Source organism: Lepisosteus platostomus, chromosome 6 (genome assembly GCF_059453375.1).
Source record: "Lepisosteus platostomus isolate fLepPlt1 chromosome 6, fLepPlt1.hap1, whole genome shotgun sequence".
Classification (NCBI taxonomy): domain Eukaryota; kingdom Metazoa; phylum Chordata; class Actinopteri; order Semionotiformes; family Lepisosteidae; genus Lepisosteus; species Lepisosteus platostomus.
In genome coordinates, this window is record NC_142616.1 from 65,427,366 (window position 1) to 65,447,169 (window position 19,804).

General features: G+C 38.1%; 1 protein-coding gene across 13 annotated transcripts in view; it reads right to left on the minus strand.

Annotated features, from left to right (window-relative positions):
* LOC148662150 (ERC protein 2) overlaps window positions 1-19,804 on the minus strand; it is a 314,579-nt gene that overhangs the window by 63,285 nt on the left and 231,490 nt on the right. For all 13 annotated transcript variants that reach the window (XM_088636983.1, XM_088636992.1, XM_088636994.1 and 10 more), the window contains 2 exons: window positions 19,063-19,210; window positions 6,984-7,157 (listed from right to left, as the gene is read on the minus strand). In XM_088636983.1, the coding sequence (XP_088493109.1) occupies window positions 6,984-7,157; window positions 19,063-19,210 (322 nt within the window). The remainder of the gene's footprint in view (window positions 1-6,983; window positions 7,158-19,062; window positions 19,211-19,804) is intronic.

The following is a 19,804-nucleotide window of genomic DNA, read 5'->3' on the forward strand; positions in this document are numbered from 1 at the left end:
ATATCTATATATAAACTATCTATAAACATGAACATTACAAATGTCAATATCTTTACAAAAACAAATTAAAATAAGCATTGTTTTCAAAGGAAACAATTTAAGCATGATATTTCAAATCACTTCTTGCTAACCATTAGGATAAATACTTTTTATTTCTCTCGAACAAAGAACTAAGTACACTTTGTAGCCATTAATCACTCGTTTGCCTCGTCTCCCTCACATTTTTGGCAGGCGTATCACAAACAACTCATTCTATAAAATGAGGTGCTGATTTGGTAAAGGCTGTGAAGAGCTGGACTGATGAACTGGGCTGTTCTAATGACAAAGTGGTAATTAGTCACAGGGGGAGGAAAAACAAGAAAGATCAAAACAACTTTGTTTGAAAGAAAAACATTCTTCTCATCTCAGGGTCACATCTACACTCTTCCAAAGGTTTGCTAATTAATTAAAATAACTTGGGCTGCGCTGCATTAGGTAAATGCAAGTGTTATCTGCAAGATGTGCAGATCATTCAGAAGAATGCAATGCTCTATCCCTAAAATAGGAATTTCAGTGCCAAGATGAAGATGTCACAAACAAGAACAGGTGCCATCCAACAATACTGTAGTTGGATCTTGAAACAAGCCAAGGTTTCAGCTTCAACATCATGGCTGAGTACCTTGTCCTGTGTCATTTCCTTTTTGTTCTAAATAAGGTTTCATTAATGCAATGTACAGCACAATTGTAAAATCTCATAGCTGAGATATTGTTGCTTATAATTTATTTTATTAATTTTCTTGCTTTCATATTTATTGAGTTACTGCATTAACCCTTTGTAGATATTTATTTACTTACTGGGTCCTATCTATTCTGTGCTTCAAGCAGAATATCTTTAAACTATTGTTAAGCATTTTCTACTGATTCAATATCTATATCATTTTTTAAGCTTCTTCTCTTAAAAGCTGTCTCATTTCTCTGGACACTACCTGCACATTTTCAAAGTATACTTCAAAGTGAACCATATGATGATCACTCCTCTTCATCAGCCTTGATTGTTTGGAAACCAATATAGACCAATACAGCCTTTCTTTGTAGTAAGGAACTAAGCAAGGAAGCAATCATGAACATTATATTTTTTATTAAAATCTTGCATTTTAGTTTTAGCTGCTGCTTTATGTTTTTCCCCAGTGTCGTCCAAATGCTTAGTTACGTTTTCCCAATGTATGTGAAGAAAATTCAAATCTTCCATGATAACCACTTCTTTTACACATACTTCATTACACGAATTTGGTGGTCTGTAGAATTCTCCCAATACAATAACCCTTGAATGATTTTGAATGACCCGTGCAGATTCAGAGACACTGGTTTCATTTAGTTTAAGCTCCTGTGCCTGAATGACCTTTTTCATGTGCAGTCGTACACCTCCACCTCTTCCATCTTTCCTGTCTCCTTGGAATGCTGTGCATCCACTAATGGGGCATTCGTTACCATCACTCTGTTAGCCATGTTTCCAAATTCACATTCACATGCTGATTTCTATTCCTTTGCATTTTCTTCCTGACACTTTTGGCATATATTGTAGATATACACATCTACAGTAATTACTTTCTTCTTTGATGTAGTGTTTTTTCTTGCTCTCTTATTCTGTTTCTTATGTACCTCCCATGCAGATTTCCTTTGCCCCCAGCTGCCTGTTGCCGCTTCCATCTCTGATACTGTGTAAATCATTGTGACCGCACAGATAACCCTTGCCATAGAAAGGCTTCCAATGTCCAAGAAGCCTGAGGCTTTCTTGAGCATGCAGCCTCCACTTCGGTTTGTGTTCACTATAACCCATGGACCCATGGAAAAACCACTGTATTGGTCCATCTCTTCGGTTTGTTTCCAAGGTCTTTGAATCTGTTTTGTGTGTAAAGTATATTGTTGACATCGATGTCATTATCCCCACCTGACCAGGAACAGCTGGGCCCTCACCTGCCTGTGCTAAGAGCCCATCTCCTCTTTAGATGAAGTAAGCCAGCTCAGATCCATGGAGACAGCATGGAGCATGTGGTTGACTAAGGAGCTCATGATACAATTTGCATTACTTATTTGCATCTGAGAACCAAGCGTCCAACAACAGTCACTGTTTTTTCTTGAGTTTGATTGTGGCACTAAACGGACTGGAAAATGTATCTGGAGAAGGGCTCCACCATGACAGATAATGAAGTTCTCGACACGATGCCAACATCTTGTGTGCTGAGCTATTTCTGTTGCTTTGAAGGGACAAGTTATATGATAACATTTAATGAGGATGCTGAGTGATATCGAGCACCCCCAGAATATATGGGTAATGAAGCCCAGAATGAGGAAGCACATCCATTTTCACTTAGGCAAAATAATTCAGAAACTGTGTCTTTTTGTTCCTGTCAGTATCTTCATGTTTTAAAATGTTATTAAAGTTGAATGTGATTTCATATAAAAAGAGTAAACCCCTATACCAGAGTAACCTAAGTATTTGACCAGTTGCATGGTCAGATATAGACTGGCATTTTCCATTGTACAATTTAATGCAGACTTAAGCCATTTAATGATGCACCATGATAGAGCACCAGAATCATCAAAAATAGCAAGCTGATTAGGCAGGGATCAGAAGAAATTGTCTACACATAACAGAATATTTTTAGTAGAGAGCATTATGCAATGCTGTAGATTGTTAATGGAAAGAGGGGCAGAAATAATGGACTGATGTACAATCTGATCCAGAGTTTCCAAAGACAAGGCGAACAGAAGAGGTGGATGTACTACAGGCATCCCTGACAAGTCTTCCCTAGAAAAAGACACTGGGAAGATCACTTGCTGCCTGTCAATGTGTTTGTTGAAGGGGTGGAAAATACATCTGACCATACTGATGAAACCTGAAGCCAAATCCATATGATCATGGACCAATTACATATATTCGCATCCAAGCCAGTCACAAACATTCTCGGAGTCCAGAGAAAGAAAGGTACAGGGTGAGGCAATGACTGTATGTGTGTATAATTCATGGGGGATGGCAAACACTGTCAGCCATTTTTTATATAGCCTGTCTGATCATGGTGTTCTAATTTGATTGTATAAGCCTCCAGCTGGCATGACAGTACCCTAGCATACAGCTTGGCAGCAGAGCAAATCAGAGAGACGGGACGACAGCTATCAAAACAATTCTTCTCTTCAGACAGACTTCAAAATATTCCGATACTTGGCAGAGACATGGGTTTTCCTTAAGGGCCAAAACACGCTCAGCACAACATTAAATTACACATTCAATAAGTGTAAAAAAAAGTCTGAATTTCAAATCCCTGTCAACAGGCATTGGATTATATTTACTGTTCAAAGACTGTTATGTATCAAGATCAGGGGGCTTCATGGACCTTCAATTGCACATTATGTAGAGAATATATAAATTAATAATACATTTTTCATTTTCTTTTTCTACAAAAATGGATAGAAGCCAAATGTAAGAAACAGTTCAAGTAGCTAGCTGTGTCAGCATGCATAGGCTGCAAAGGAACATTTTAAGGTTTATTCCATGCTGAAAAGAGAAGAAAAGAAACATGTTTTGGCTGTGGAGCCTTCTTTGGGTGAGTTGATACCCTTCAACGACACCCCCTGAAATGACACCTGAAGAAGGCTCCACAACCGAAACGTTGTGTTTCTTTTCTTCTCTTTTTAATATGGAATAAATCTTTACTTAGTTGTACAAAACTGCAATCACTCCAAGATTTATGTGGAAACAAAGGGTGTACACAGGTCTGCAAAAGGGCTCAAGTGTAGTCATACTTCAAGTCTGTAAATTAATTACCATACATCTGCTGACACTAATGTTAAGACTTCTTTAAACCAACCTTAATGATGCATATCTTTAAGCTGCTCGGAGACTGAGAGACAGGTGTAAACATGAGTGCAATGTGGAGACAGTGAGCAATTTTGAACATCTTTTCAGACACCTTGAAGACCGCAAACAAAATTCCTTCAACATGGAGATGCCTCTTTCATCCTATGCATAATTACAGTAGATTTGAATTTAACACTGACCAGTTAACAGTGCCTCTCGGTCTCAGAGAGCAATGTTTCTCAGGTGACCCTACTGTAATTCAAATAGGTAACAGCAAAAAAAATTATGCAAGTTCCTTTTGCTTTTTTTCTTTCCTTTAAAAAATAGCCCGAAACTATTATCTCTTTCACCACGTACTGTAGATAGAAGAACAAACTTGACAACTTAAGCTCTTCTAAAGTCCCTCCCAGGTTGGGCTCCCAGCAGTTCCCTTTCATGTATCTGCATGAGAGAACTAGATATGTTAAGTATAACTTCTAAAAATGCGTATCATACCACACTTACTCACACCTAAAATCCATGGCTGACTTTTAATCATTACTGAAGGTCTCAGACTACTTCACATCTCATTTACATAATCCTGTTAAATGTCAGTTAAATGAGTCTTTTGCCTTTAAAGCTTCATGCTCATATTATCAGAGATTTAAGTGTCTTAGGTATGACATGACTCAGGATCAGATTAATTTCTTTACTATCAATCTTTGTAGCCATAGTTTTATTTATTACCTGAGTGTAACCACAGGTTCCATATAAAATGCCACATAGTATTTTTTATGAAATGTTAAGTCGGTTATGTTTATTTTTCTTTTTGCACGCTGGCTTGTAAATGTTCCGTCTGACTTTGAAAGCAACCAAGGAACCAGGTGTGGAGGGTCCAGCTTACTGATCCGATCTTTTAAATCAAAAAGATGCTCGTTCGCACTGCTCTTTGACATCACACAGCACAGAAACCTCAAGCTTCCTAAATGTAGTGGGCCGTGAAATTAGATTTGCTTTCCAGAAATTTATAGACCTCTTTGTTGTACAAGTTGGTAACATACCGTCTAAATCATACGTTTCTTTCAACTCAGCTCTGATTATTTCTGTCCCTGCACAACTTCACTGGGCACATGCAGTACTACCCACTGCGTGTCTGTGTGCAAGTTCCTTTCGAAACTGTAGGACATTATGGAAATATTCTCACATGCACAGCCTGTTTGGGGGTTTGAGCAAAGACTTCATGAAATACAGGGGATGTTTTCGATCATTAAAGGGCTGTAATGTTCCCAGATGCACTGTAAGGGAAGAGTTATATTTATATGCTATATTACCCTGGAAATTTAGCACTTTCAAACATCTTAAAGCACCCAAGTGGTTGAGCGTCAGGTGTTTGTTAAGCCACATATTAAACTTGTTTCTTTATTTTACTTTCCATTGCAGTCTGGAGTGATTTTTTTATTTTAGTACTTACCGCATTAAATACGTCACTGGGGGAAAACGTCTGCATGTGATATGATCTAACGATTACCCAATATTATTAGTAAAAGAAGGTATTGCAGAGTATTTTAGTTCCATTAGTTAGTTCACTGAAGGGGGGGTGGGGGGGGGCAATTGCTCCTTCCCAATAATTAATAATTAAATGATACCAGTTAATGAACCCACCCCAATATTTAAGGGTTAGCTGCTAAAATATTTTACATTGGCATTACTAGAGAATAACAAAAGTTGTGGAATTACAATGGAGAATCGTTTATACCTATTAGCTTAAGGGGAAAAAAAACTGATGGTTGACATTAGGCATTTCAGGTGTATATCCAATATCTTACATACAGTATTCTAAGACCAACATCAGTGAGGTCCTCAAAACCACACAAGCCATGTAATGCATCCACACTGCACCAATGAACCACAGCAATGACAGTTGCTAAAAGGAGGGTTACTGTAAAAATGTCAAAGTACAGGACTCAAAATTATACAGCAACCAAGCCTACAGAATGTGGGAAATGTGAGTCACAGTGAAAGAATCTTTACACAGGCTTCAACCAGTGGATAGGGATTATACTAGAGACTCATAAGCTTGTTAAAGACGTTTTCTACTGAGTCAATTATTATGGCCTGGAATGTGTCTAAAAACTAATCATTGTGTGTGGCCTTGTTTCCTTGCAAGCTATGGAGGTATCAGAAGGGGCCTTCAGTCCATGAAAAGACCAGCCTATCACCTTTGCTTTTCTAGTCATTGTTCGAGGGAAGCTGTATCTGTGCACACTTGGAAACTATAATCCCGAGGCGTCAACAATAAAGGACGTAGAATGCTCCGAAATTTGCCAAGGCCAAAAGTTTAAGTTTCCATAGTCCACCTCTTTGGAAATCTTACAAACAGGGGAGACAGATGTAAACAGCACTGTGCCTCGTACAGTATGTTCTCAATATATCTACTGTACTGTATATGCACAGTTGTTGGAAATGTTATTTGGGGTTAGCAACAACGAAGGCTTTTAGAATATTTTCATGGAATTTCTCTGAAACAAAAAATAAGAACTATTTATTTTTTAAAAGAAATCCTACTATTTTATTTAATAATAATTAAAAAAGAATAGCATATGGCCGGAAGTGTCTGAGTGTGTGTTGCAGACGGTTCACCAAAGATCTGGCAATTACCTTTTTAATCCGGTTGGATTATTAATTGAAATGTCCTGCTCATGAAAATCCTGCAGTGTAAAACAGCTACAGTATTTTGTCTCTACACAATAACACATTATGAGCATATCAAATTATAGAGATTTTGTTTTAGGAATATTAGACACACACTGTGCAGTATATCTCCCCAAAATTTTAATTTCCACAAGTATTACTCATAAACACATGAGAAGATCAGCAGATGTAATAAGGGTTTACAGTATTGCAGAGTGCAGGTTTCTCTGTAATACACTTCCCTGAAAGGACAGAAGAAAATCTTAACAAGCAGCTAAGAGACCTGAGTACTGTGATAGCGCACCACAGCTACAGCAGCTTCTACAGGCAATGAACACCCTGAAGAGCTACTGCAGCCTGCTGCTTGTACACATAATCATGAAGAATACAATTGTACGGGTTCAAATCTGTACGAGAGGCACCCGTTAATGAACCACCTCTGCCAAACCTTCAATACTGGCAGATGGACAGTACTCACCTGGTCAGGAGAGGGCCGGTGGTTGGCGTGGGGGGGCCGCGCTGGGCCGCGGTGGTGTGGGTGGTGATGGGGGTGCGAATGGGGGTGGTGATGAAGGTGGTGAGGATGAGGATGATGAGGATGGTGATGGTCGTCATCGTAGTTGTCAGCCATCAGCTTCATTCGATTCTGCGTCTGTGAGGAGAGAGAAAAACAAACCCTTCAACTCTGCAGCACAAAATGTAATTCAAGATGTCCATGAAAGTCTTCATAACTGATAAACATAGCCTGATTAAACACAACACAAAGACATATGCAGGATTATGGCTTTTAACAAACTGGCTCAAACAGTAAATACCCTTGTGTCAATAAGTATGTGAACCCTTAGATTCAGTAACACTATGCCTTTTTTTCTTATGTATCATTTTTCAGGAATGTTACATCCCCTCTGTAAATCTAGACTTTTACTGATGCAAGCAATACTGATTTTTCAACGTAGGTACAGTATAGTAGCCTCAAAAAGCTGTACACACTATGCTATATTAAGAACCCAAACATACACATAACAGTATCAGAGGTAGACTTACAGTACTTTCACAAAAAAGGCTTGGAAACTACTTTTCAGAGTTACAAATACAGTTTCACAAAAACTGAGGTTCAGATTTTTCCATATATTTACATATTGTACTATGCATTTTGAGAAATATTTCTTTTGAACCAATGCTTGTGTTGCACATTCCAACAATTAAGTGATCAACAAAGACATTTTGTTCAGAAAAAACATAGTTTTCATTTCATTTGGATGGTGATAAGTACATGATTTGATTCATTCCATGGCAAAAATTACTACAAATGTTTTCTAAAAGCATCATAGGGTATATAAATACTATAGATTAATGGTAGCAATTTTTCTCTGTTATTTTCATTACCATTAATGCTTAACATATAAATATACTTTGAGTGGCTCAACATTCAAAGTGGCCTTTAGCTTATTTATATAGTTCCAAGAATAATTGCAACTGTAAGTGTGTGCCTTATTCATCACAGACTCAAAAAGCTATTATTCAGTTCTTTAAATAACTTTCATATAGCACTCTTTGTACACTCCTTAACAATATGGATGTGAGTTTTACAAATCACTTCCGTGTAGAATTAACATTATGTATGTTTGGAATTTCTCTAAACTTTGAGAAAATAAAACAACCCTATAATCCTAAACCTTAAATTGTGCATGGCCTGTTTTATTAAGTTTGATTTATTGTAAGAAACCGAAATCTCTTCTTCGGTGACCTCACTATATATTTGAAAAATAACATTTGTAAAAGCTTCTTGAGCCAGATCGGGCTGGACGCGAGCCTCATTTGAAGAGATTGGCTAGGAGACACCGCATGCAAGAGCACACTGGGACTACAGAGCCTCTTCCACAGCCCTGTTCAGGCCTGGGGACAACTCCTGGGGTGGGGGTAGCTAGCAAGGACTGTTGAAAACAATAAATCATCTTTGAATGGTAGCAAATAAAAATAAAATGTCTAAAGTTCACTTCAGTTTCTTTGTCATGTGCACAAGTGCAATGAAATGCTTACTGTGGTGAATATACTGAACTATGCATGCAAACACACATGAAACAAGGAACAAGGAACAAGGAACAGGTACAGTAAAGGTTTATTCCATGCTGAAAGGAAAAGAAAAGAGACTCAACGTTTTGGCTGTGAAGCCTTCTTCAAATCGAGGTCACGGTCTAGGTCATGACCTGAAAAGGGCTCCACAGCCAAAACGTTGTGTCTCTTAGATCCCAGGTCTTAGTGAGATAGTCCCGAGTGAGGATCAATAGAAGAGGTTTGCTCAAGGAGAACAGTGCAACTTAATGAGAATGATAGATTTTTACTGCTACGTTGTACCAGACTAAATCCTGGCTCTGAACTCTATTAGTACAGCAGCTCAGTAAATGTCCAGACTGTTTAAACATGGTTTTATATGGCTAAAGGACCTTGGAGGGGGTAACATGGTGCTTCATTAAATACAGAGCACTTCCTTCCTTTTAACTGCAGAACAGAGCTCGTGGCATGTGCCCAGCTGAATGTCCCCAGTATGCGTGCAAATATTAAAAACACCTTGTTTGCATACATCTATTATGTGAATCCAAAATGCTCCAAAGTTCAAAAAACAAAACCCATGTTATGAAGGGCAGAGTGAAACACTTACTCCACATGATTGTTGTTTTATTTGTGACTTCATGTAGTGTTGAAGGAGCCCAGTACCATTGTGCGTGATTGAGTGCTGGGAAGTTTTGGGCTCACAGCTGCGATTTATTAAAGCGTGATTTTTTTTTCCAAAGTAGCAGTGGCAAAAGTGTCTCTTTTAATGAGGTGCTGGGAGTTAGTGGTGTCGTGGGAGCAGAACTGTAAATACAGTCTCTATAAGGGGTATGAACCTATGGACTGGAACTGCATGTGGCTCTTTCCTGGAGGCTTTGAGGAACTTTTATCGTCTGCAAAACCACAAGGCTACCACACACGAACAGCCCTGGGATATTGATAAGCACAGAAAGACCTCTGTTATGCTACATACTGTCGGCTGTCTGAGCAAGCAGGAGGACAAAGTGTAACCTGACAATCTGAGCAAAAAAGGTATTGAGTGGGAAATGTTGAGGTCTTCCTGACCCAAGGAGCACATGCATGTAGTCCCAACATGAACTACAGCTCTCGAAACCTCTCGACTTGATAATGAGCTCCTCAGAGTGCAACTTTCCTCTTCTCCCCTATCCCACATGAAAACAGCTGAGCACTGAGCACAGTGATGTTTAAAAGCAACCACAAAAATAAAACAGCTACTTAGGAAGACCAGATGCATTATATGAACTTTTGCAGCACACCACATCCTTGATGACTATCTGTAATAAACAAATCATGCAGTTATTAAACTTAATATTCCATGAAGTGACATGACAGTTAAAGAGGAAACTGTGTACTAAATCAGCCCATAGGTGGATTTCTCTCTCATAGAGTAGGTTGTACAGCAAACTAATGAGCTGCGCAGCTCGCATTGGAAACAATCAGAACTACACTGGGGGGCCCCCAAAGCAGCCAGTGACATACTGTATATAGCCCTCTCATTCAAATCCTCAAAACAAATGCAAATCATAAAGATTAAGGAAAGAAACACACTGCAATAGAAGGAGCACCTGAAAGCCAGGAATTCAAATGCAGTGGTGCTGATGATGTTTTGCAGAGTGGCTAAAAATCTATGAAGACATTTTATTTCTATGCCCCATCACCATCTCTCCCCCTGTGCCACCATACAATTGTAAATTTGGTGACTATTTACATGAATGGGGCTAAAAGTGTTCAAGCTACTGTACTGTATGTGTTCATAGCTTGTTCATAACAAAACATGCTATAAAACTTGCATAAAAACCATACATCAAAATATCATTTTGAATTAACATTCCAAGGCCACTGGTTACTGTATTTGAAGAAAGTTCTTGTCAGTTCTGTAGTCTTTAAAGGTCTAGTTAATAAATTTCATCTGTCTTGTGTCTGCCTGGAGTTTTGTTATTTGCTTCTATCTTGTTATGAACTATTACAAATAACTGTGTGTCTGTAATGCCATTTGCACAAAAGGTTGTGTGACATGCATAGTGTTTATGATAGTGAATTTTAGCTTAATTCTAATAAAAAGTGGTTACAATGAATGTTTCCCCCTATCATCATATTTCATAACACAAACGGACCAGAAGCTATTTGGAAAAAGGATTACTCAGCTAACTAATGAACACAGTTCTGGATGTGATGATGATGATGCAAGTTTATTAAGAAGGACTCTTCGAAATGACCTACTTGTGTGATGTGGTACTTGGTAACCACAGTACAGGATAAAGAAATTTGTAAGAAGCCCCAGTGTCAAGAAAAATTCCACTTCACATCCTTCAACTGGGTCGATTCAAACCTCTTATGCCACCTGCAATATTTCTCTTGCACTGGGAAGACATTCTTTCAAACAAAACATAACTTTCCAGCCATTCTTTCCTGTTGAAGTACTAAACAAAGCAGTCTGTTTCAATTTAATGGCCTGCACAATAAAAGGAGAATACTCAAAGCTGGTTTGTAACAGACTGACTTTTAAGATTATTTATGTTATTATTTATTGTTTCTTTTTTTCTGGATGGAAAACTATTTGAAGAGTCCATTAGAGAATGCAAGTAACTTTCCAACATAAATTAAGCTTGATAATTCACTTTTTCCATAATAATCCTCCCATATGGCAAGAATCTGCTGTTGCTGAAAGTGAGTGCCAATCTCATCAAAACAGCTTCTTATCCAAGATCTACAAAATAATGCTCCTTCACAAACCTGTGATCAGATTTAAGGTCCTTTGCAAGATATAACCTCTGATTGATCTTGGCATGCAGGGGAAACAAGATCAAATTACAAGTAAAAAACGATTCTAGAATAAAAATGTTGAAAAGAGCTTTTAAAACACAAGAAAGCAGAGTGTAATACTCAGCACACCGTAACTAGCAGTGCTGGAACTGAGAGTGGTGTTTCAAGCCAATTTTCATCAAGGTATCAAAACACCATCTAAATCTACAGAGCAATATAACTGGATTACATTCCAATTCAAGGTACATCTGGTCCTTTCAGATTCTAAAAAGTAATATCGAAAGAAGAATGGAAACAATCTACAGAAATTGCATTCTTACCCTAGAAGGCAAACCACCCAAGCCTTATATTTTAACTTATTCCCTTATCACTTGATGGCCCTGGGCTTCCTACTGTACCTCAGCTGTATTCCATAAAGGAATGCCAAACCTAAACAGGATGATGTATGGAATACTGAAAGTGTCTCTTTTAATGAGGTGTTAGGGATTAGCCATGTCACAGGATAAGAACTGTAAATGGATGATGTCATACATCCAATTCAGTCGTGGAATATAAATAAACCACTTCTAACATTTCTTCCTTTTGAAGGCCAACACTCAACGTTATGTACACAAAGCAACTGGCACTACGATGGCAGGCTCTCTTCTGCTCCTCTGGATCACAGGGAACGCAAAAGCAACACAGGGCGAAGGCGGAAAACGACCACATGTTGACCAGGCCTCTCCTCTCTCGATTTGTCTGGCTCCCTAATTAGCCACATCTGCAGGAAGGCGCAGCTCAACAGACAATGCACGGTGCCGTTCGGTGCTAACGCAGCACTAAGGAGGAAAGCATGCTCAGCTTCGTAATACAAGGGCAATTAAAAGGTCAGCAGACAACTCACAACTAGAGGGCAGCCATCTGCCCTAACTGGCACTGGAGCAAATAAGTACATTACCAATATTATATATCTTCTATATCCAGCTGTACAATGGAATGTGCCAAAGGACTGCATTTTACGGTTTAATTTACATTAATTAATGCATTCACAATTCTGTTGTGACAGCACTGAAAAGAGCAGATGACCCCTCTAGAATGTAGAAATGGTTCTATGGCTTTATTCTCTACACTAAGCGTATTGTACTACAAGTCAATTTTGCGAGAGAAGGAATTTAATGGAAGGTTACTTTACAGATCCATAGCTTTCCAGAGGCTCCAGAAGAACACCTCATTCTTTTTTAAGGAGTTAAACTCAAAAATAGTGGATGGCCTGAGGACTTTAACAGTCTTCACAAACACTGTTTATTAATTGTCAATAGTTTTCACTGCAAAAGACAATTAGTGTAATGAACACAAAAAAACAGCCAGAAAATGTTGTGTTTTTATTGGCTGCAAGGTCTCTTCATGATTTAAAATTTTAATTAGGGGCATAGCCAAGAAGCTCATTAACACCGACAGGGATAAATGACGTTTATTTAAGTGGACACTCACTTCTTTATGAATCAGTTCCTTGACTTCAGCTCAAAGAAGTTCATTTTTTTTAACACAGTAATGTGTAACTTTACTGTGCATTCCAATATTACTGAAAACCTTGTGGAATCTGAATACAGTTATATTCAATTACTTATAGCATACTTTGCTACAAATAGTATCTGCATCCAGTATACAGAGTTCATAAAACCAATAGGTTTCTGGTTTCTGGGTATACAGAGTTTGCCAACAAAAAAACAGCATACAGTAAAACGGAAAAACGTTTGGACAATGGTGCATCTGTAAATTAACTAAATCTAACCTTCATGAATTGTTACATCTGGAAATGTTCAAGGAAACAGTTGTACAAACGAAATACCAAGCAGTCTTTGAAGACATTATTATCCAGTATTCACACAGAACAATTTTATGTTAAAATCTTGATGAATTTAATTAGTGGCCGCAAACTACTTGCGACAGGCTCTGACTTTTTTTTCTATGTATCTATCAGGTTGAAAGTGCATAAAGAAGATTTGAGTACACGTATATGTTAGAGCATGGTTTGCAGGATAAGGCAGAAAAGCACTTCACTTTCGCATTGTAAATTGCCTGAAAGTCTCATTAGAGCAGCTGAAAAGTGCCCAAATATGGAAATGTGATCAGGACATCTTTCATGTCAATGTGGACCATTAACCTGATGGAAATTTGTCAAGTGTCTGGTTTCATACAGAATTCCATTTATGGAGAAAAAGCATTTTTGAGGTTTTGTGTTTTTTTTTTGAGTTTCCAATAAAGCTGTTTCAAAGAGCAAACGTCTATAAAGCCATTTAAATGGAAAAGGCGCAATAATTTTTTCCAGTCCTTTCCACTTAACTGACTAACGTGACTCTTGATTGCGATTACCTGTTCACACCGAACAAAATTACAGAACTCGTCAAACAACAATTCTGGAGACGTTTAAAATGTTTAGATTAGAAATATAATTTAGCTGAAGTACTGTACCTAGCAAATGGACCTTGACATGATGTAGGATCAGAAAAACAAAACAGATGGAAAAATAAACAGTGAGTGATTTAATAATCAATAATTGAAAAATGTGTTCTTAATTTCAGTATAGATCTTAAAATAATTCTCTGAAGCTCTTAAATTAAAGTCATTTCAGACAAGGTACTCTCTTTTGCCATTTTGCAAGTTCATCAATAACTTTCCTTATCGTGCAAATCTTCTCGGAATTTAAAGGTAAGAAGCTATGTATTTCTCTTACAGTAATTATTTAAAGACACTTCTATAACCACACAGACCCAACTGGGACATCAGCAGGGGAACTTCCTCTATCGCCAGAGGCTATTAGCTCCTCAACGATCAGGTTTCCAAAAAAAAAAAAACTAATTCTGTGTGGCTGCCAAGATTACATTGCTTTACAAAGTAACAGAGTCACACAATGCAGGATACGATGTGAAACACCAGATTTTACCAAGCAACAACGATCTCTTGAATAAAACTCACTGTCCCGTATAATGACTTACGGTATAAAGGGATATAAATGGGACACAGTGGAACCTGTGTAAACTATTTGTGATAGAAAGGCCTTTTACGAAAAAATAAACTGATTTTTTAGCTACAAATACATTTATATACTGTATAATATTCAGAGAAGTACAGGACAGACAGTCTATTTCTACTGGAAACATGAAAAATACTGTATAAGTACGATATGCAAATGCCACAATTTGCCAGTTACGACTCTTTAAAAGAATACCAGCTTAACTGATTCAACTTGAAAGTTAAAAAGTATGCTTTTTTAAGTCAAAAATAATCTGTATCCTTTGTCAAGCTTTGAATGTTGCAGTACTGAATGTCCTCTTATTATACGAACAAGTTCACATCAGATATGTTAAAGTTTGGGAGAGGGATCTTAGACTGGGTAAAAAAGGAATCTAGTTTGGCGATTCATCCTTTAAGCCAGCAACAGAGAAAATGTACCAATGCACTCACTATCTGGCATCTCAGCAGACAATGATCAGCAATCATTACTGCACATTGATCAGAATCTTCAATAACTACAGCAGCTCAACATAATACTGTAAATGAGCAACGAAATAAAGGCTGCTTTCTGTAACATAAGATAGAGTTTTCCAAGCAGAAACTCACCACAGAATTACAACACTTGGTGTATAATGAAGGTAAATCTTGAGTGAAAAGATCAGAAAAATATAATAGCAGTATAAATTATGTCTGTGTAAACCAGAATTTCCATATGGAAATGGAGGTATCAGTGATGGTTTCAGTTGTGTACAGGCAAATCAGTCTGATTTCTGCAAGCAGGCATTTATCTCTTTCAGTTAACCGTAACAGGGACACAGCTAGATTCCACAATACAATCAATTCAACTCATCCTTCTTGCTGCATTAGGATATGGAGCAAACCAATTTTGAAACCACAATATTTGAAAATCCTTTTGTCAGACTTAATTTACAAAGATGACTGATAAAAAGTATGTTATAAGGAAGGACTCTGCACAGTGTTAGTTCACTGAACGCACAATGTCTAGGTTTTTCATATGGCATTAGGGCAAAACCTTATAAAAATGCAAAAACCTTTATTCCTCAAGCTATTCATTCATTGCAAGAGCAAAAGCATTGATCTCATTACAAGGAAACGGCAATAAGCACAGTATGACCTTAACAGAACCTGAGCAAGCTTTCTGCATTGCATGACCCACAAGCAAACTGTCTTCTATAAGAGTATTATTTGCTTGTACAGATGATGTCCAAGAAGATCCCTAGAAGCTCTGCAGATTAAAAAGGCATTTGTGTAATTGTTTGCCTTTATGTTATCACATACTGTATCACAAGGGTCTGGAAGTTATAGGGTCCATCGGAGTTCTATTGACACTGCATGATAAAGCATGAGAAACAAATAACGCTTGGACAGCCAGATCGTTTCATTCTTTGGACACTTAGAGATCTTCCTGGTTCATGTCTTCAACATTCATGTTTAGCTCTGTTTCATTTATTACTTCCTCTTAACAGCTATAAATTGAAGTCTCTACTCTATAATGGCAAAGCTGTGCATAGTAGTACTGGTAAGTGACAATACTTCAGCTGTAAAGAAAGAAGACATAAAATAAAAGCTGGCATGTTTTATGTACCTGTGGTACGACTCACAGCTTCAAAGGTACTGCATATATACATGCTGCTCTGCACTGTTGTTAATGGAAATTTATCACCAAAGACCTGTTTAAGCAAACCCAACAAATTGTGTGCGATTCATATCCGCCTTGAGTTCAGAATGGATTTATGTGGGATCAAGGTAATTGAAACAAAAACCTCTTGATTGACTGATAATGGCTCTGGTGGCTTAGCGACAATATGTAGTCATAAAAGTCGAATATTGAAGCAGTCTTTCCGAAAATATTTTAGCAAGGTGGTGTAAAATGAGCTATGCTTTGATCAGTCATCTGGAGGTGGTTACTCCTAAAATGTTTCATTAACGCTACTTAAAAAGAAAAAAACAGAGACAGCCCGCAAAACATATTCTTTTCATGAGTCTTTACTGGCAGAGATATGAGAAGTTTAGTCTTAAAAGTACACCTCACTACCTGGATCTCTGTAATGTCTCATCTCTCTTTCCTTAAAAACCAAACGCTTGCAATGAGAGTGACCCACAAAACTGAAACAAAAAATAATGATTTCCTTAAAATCCTTTTTTTTACTGCTAAAAATAATCCCGTATCTTGTTTATAGAGAACACCAGGAAGCTGTAGAGCAGCATCTGCTCTAACTTTATAAAGTATCTCCAAGAATAAGCTACAAGTCAGAAGGTGTCTGCATTACTCAGCCAATCTTTCTGGGTGCCCTACTGTTTCAGCAATTTAACCTTCTGATGTGGTCAGTGTAGCTACATGAAGAACTTTCTTAATTAAACAACAATTTGTAAACTTCTTTCCAAACCTTACGGCTTTGCACTTTGCTTTTAATGGCTACAGGAAGCTGCTTGTGCAAACATTCCACCGTTTAGTAATTGTTCAAAGTCACGCTAAAAGTATTTTCACTCAGGCCCACACACTGCCTGTTGTATTTAAATCCTATATGATATTTATTGCATAGAGAACAGAAACATTCAAAGAAATGTAACATTTTGGATACATTTTATGTGTAAAAACACTGTATTTATCTTGGCATATTCTATATGTGAAATATCATTGTAATTACATATGCTAATTACAATGTTATTACACAAAATAGAAGCAAAATGACACCCATGAAAGAGAATAGAGCAAGCCTAGAGCTTTCTTTAGCTCTAAATTTATATAATTACTACATAGCACAACAAAAACAACGTCTTTAAATATGATCATACCAAATTAGAACTGATACATATTACATTTCTAATGTAGTGTACATAATATCCATTCATCCATTTTCTAACAGCTTCATCCAATGCAGAGTGGAAGGGGAGCCGAGGTCTATCCTGGCAAGAAAAGGGCACAAGGTAGGGTACACCCTGGATAGGACACCAGTTCATCACAGGGCAGACACAGACATGAACACGCTCACAACAGGCCCAATTTATACCCAGGATCCAAGTAAGATACCAGTAATGTATATGTTTGGACTGTGTTCGGAAATCCTGGGGAAATCCACATGAACACAGGAAGAACATACACACTCCACACAGATAGCACCCTTGGTATGGAATTGATCCCAGGACCCCAATGCTAACACTGTGCCAAATATGAATGTAGACATAAATTTAACATTTATCAGCAACATCTGTGATCAGCAGGGGGATCTACTGTTAAAGTCACAGGCTGCCAGTTGGTATGGCCATAGTTGGCCAATCTGTACATCTGCAGTGCATGTCCTGCTGCAGGCTGCAGATGTCTTGTGGGATACCGTCTCATCAGTTTCTAATAGCCAGGACATGCATGGGCCGTATTCCCTGGTCTCTGAGCCCTAGATGCCACATGTGATTCCCGCATTGTTCAATGGGGTTAAGGTCTGATCAGTAGGGTACAACAGCCACATTCATATCTCATGAGAAAGCCAATCTTAGCCAACCAACATGAGGACAGTGTCGTCCTGCTGATATGGTGTCACATCAGAATATGAGCCAGATGTGCTTCAGGCTGCCATCAGTCATGACAAGTGGAGCTCTGTACCAACTGAAGCCACTGCAGTCAGAAAACACTGCAGTCCCCAAAAGACTCAACTGGTCTGTTGTACACAACAACCTGCTTATCATTCTGCACATCTATGTCACATTCTACACTAGACCTTGACTCATCGCCAACGAGAACTTGGCTCCATGGCTGTAGGTTATCCTGGAGGTGCTTCTCCAAGATAACGATGACACCTACACGTTGCTCTCTTGATACATGAAGAATATTGGTTCCTTTGTGGGTTTTTCTCTCTTGATTTGCACCAGGCTTGACATTTGACATTTCAAATCACTTCATCAGCAGTGACAAATCTACACTCTCAGTAACGAGCTTTTATCACAGAGCCACTCAACGGTACTGCGGACAGTGATGAATGATCAATTAATCAAAAAGTGAATTTCTATAGTCAGAATATGTTGGTAAATGCTTAGACAGTAACACTAATTATGTGAAATCTGGAGACAAAAAATGCTGGGGAGAAATGAAGAAGTCAAAGAAAGTGGACAATCTTTAAAAGAACGAGACACAAACTTCTGCAACATACTGTTAGCTGGTTGAGATTTTCCAGGTTATACACTCTTAACTAAACAGTGATTTGTTTATATCAGCACCATGAGCATAAATCAGAAAGTTATACATATATGTATATATAGTAATAACTTTGGTATATATACAACAATAACTATTCAATCTGACAAGATGCCTCAGACCCTCTAGGTTCAAGGGTCATTATCGCACTGGTAAATACCAATTAGCAATTCCATTTGTCTTCTCAAGCAAATATGGTCCTTTCAGAAAAAAGGATGATTATAACCATTTGCTTGCAGAAGACAAACAGCCCTAATAGTTAATGCGCAATGTTGCCAGTAGAAAATGATCTTCGTTGAAGTAGGAAATTCCTACCAATTATCCTCTTTTGCTAGAGAAGAAAAGACACCATTCAATACCACGTTGGCCATCTGTATTTTTACGTTGTGGTTAAATTACGTCCATGGTCTCTTGGCAGACAAGCCTTTCCTGGAGATCCAAATTATCAATTTATAGATATAGAGATTTTAATGGCTTGGGGTGGAAAGAAAACAGGGCTGAGTCCTGGGGCCAGGCTTACCTGCTGTTTCAGCTGGTGTACCAGCCTGTCTTTTTCACGTTTCAGTGCCATAACTTCTTCCTGAGTCTTTTTCTTCTTGGACGCAGACAGCTCCAGTAAGGCAATGTTTGCATCTTTTTCACTGATTGCAGCCAGCAGCGCCTCTTGCCTGGGGGAGGAATCACACATCAATACCGCTGGCAGAAAACACAAGGACACAACCAGAAATCAATGCAACATGCACAATACCCTCTGTGTGGTACTGTGCATGCTTTCAGGATACTATTGTTTTTTATCTAATTTGGAGCATCAAGGTCATAATAAGACACAACAGTGGGCTGCAAGACAGTAAAGAAACACACACACACGTCTTAATAATTAAAAGGATGCCTATACGGGCATTAAAGGAAACAGAACAAAATCATTGTTTTTTGTTAACAGCAGAAATTGGGGAACTTAGCATTAGGAAAGCCTGCAAGACTGCAAACACACTGGGAAATAAACCAGTGTTACATATCAGGTCATATAAACAAGAACCCCAGACATGAGGCAAATGGCTGGTGTCAATTGTGTGGTTTATTTGTCAAGGAACCACACAGCTCTGACCACTGCTTTCTTCTTTCATCAAAGGCTGATTTTTACATAAAAAAGAAATTAGAAAAGGTCGAGTTCCCCCTGTAAGTGCGGTTAAATGATTGTGATATGTCAATTAGGAAAGATGACTATTCCTTTTAAATGGAACCTTTATATTGCAGCCATCTGG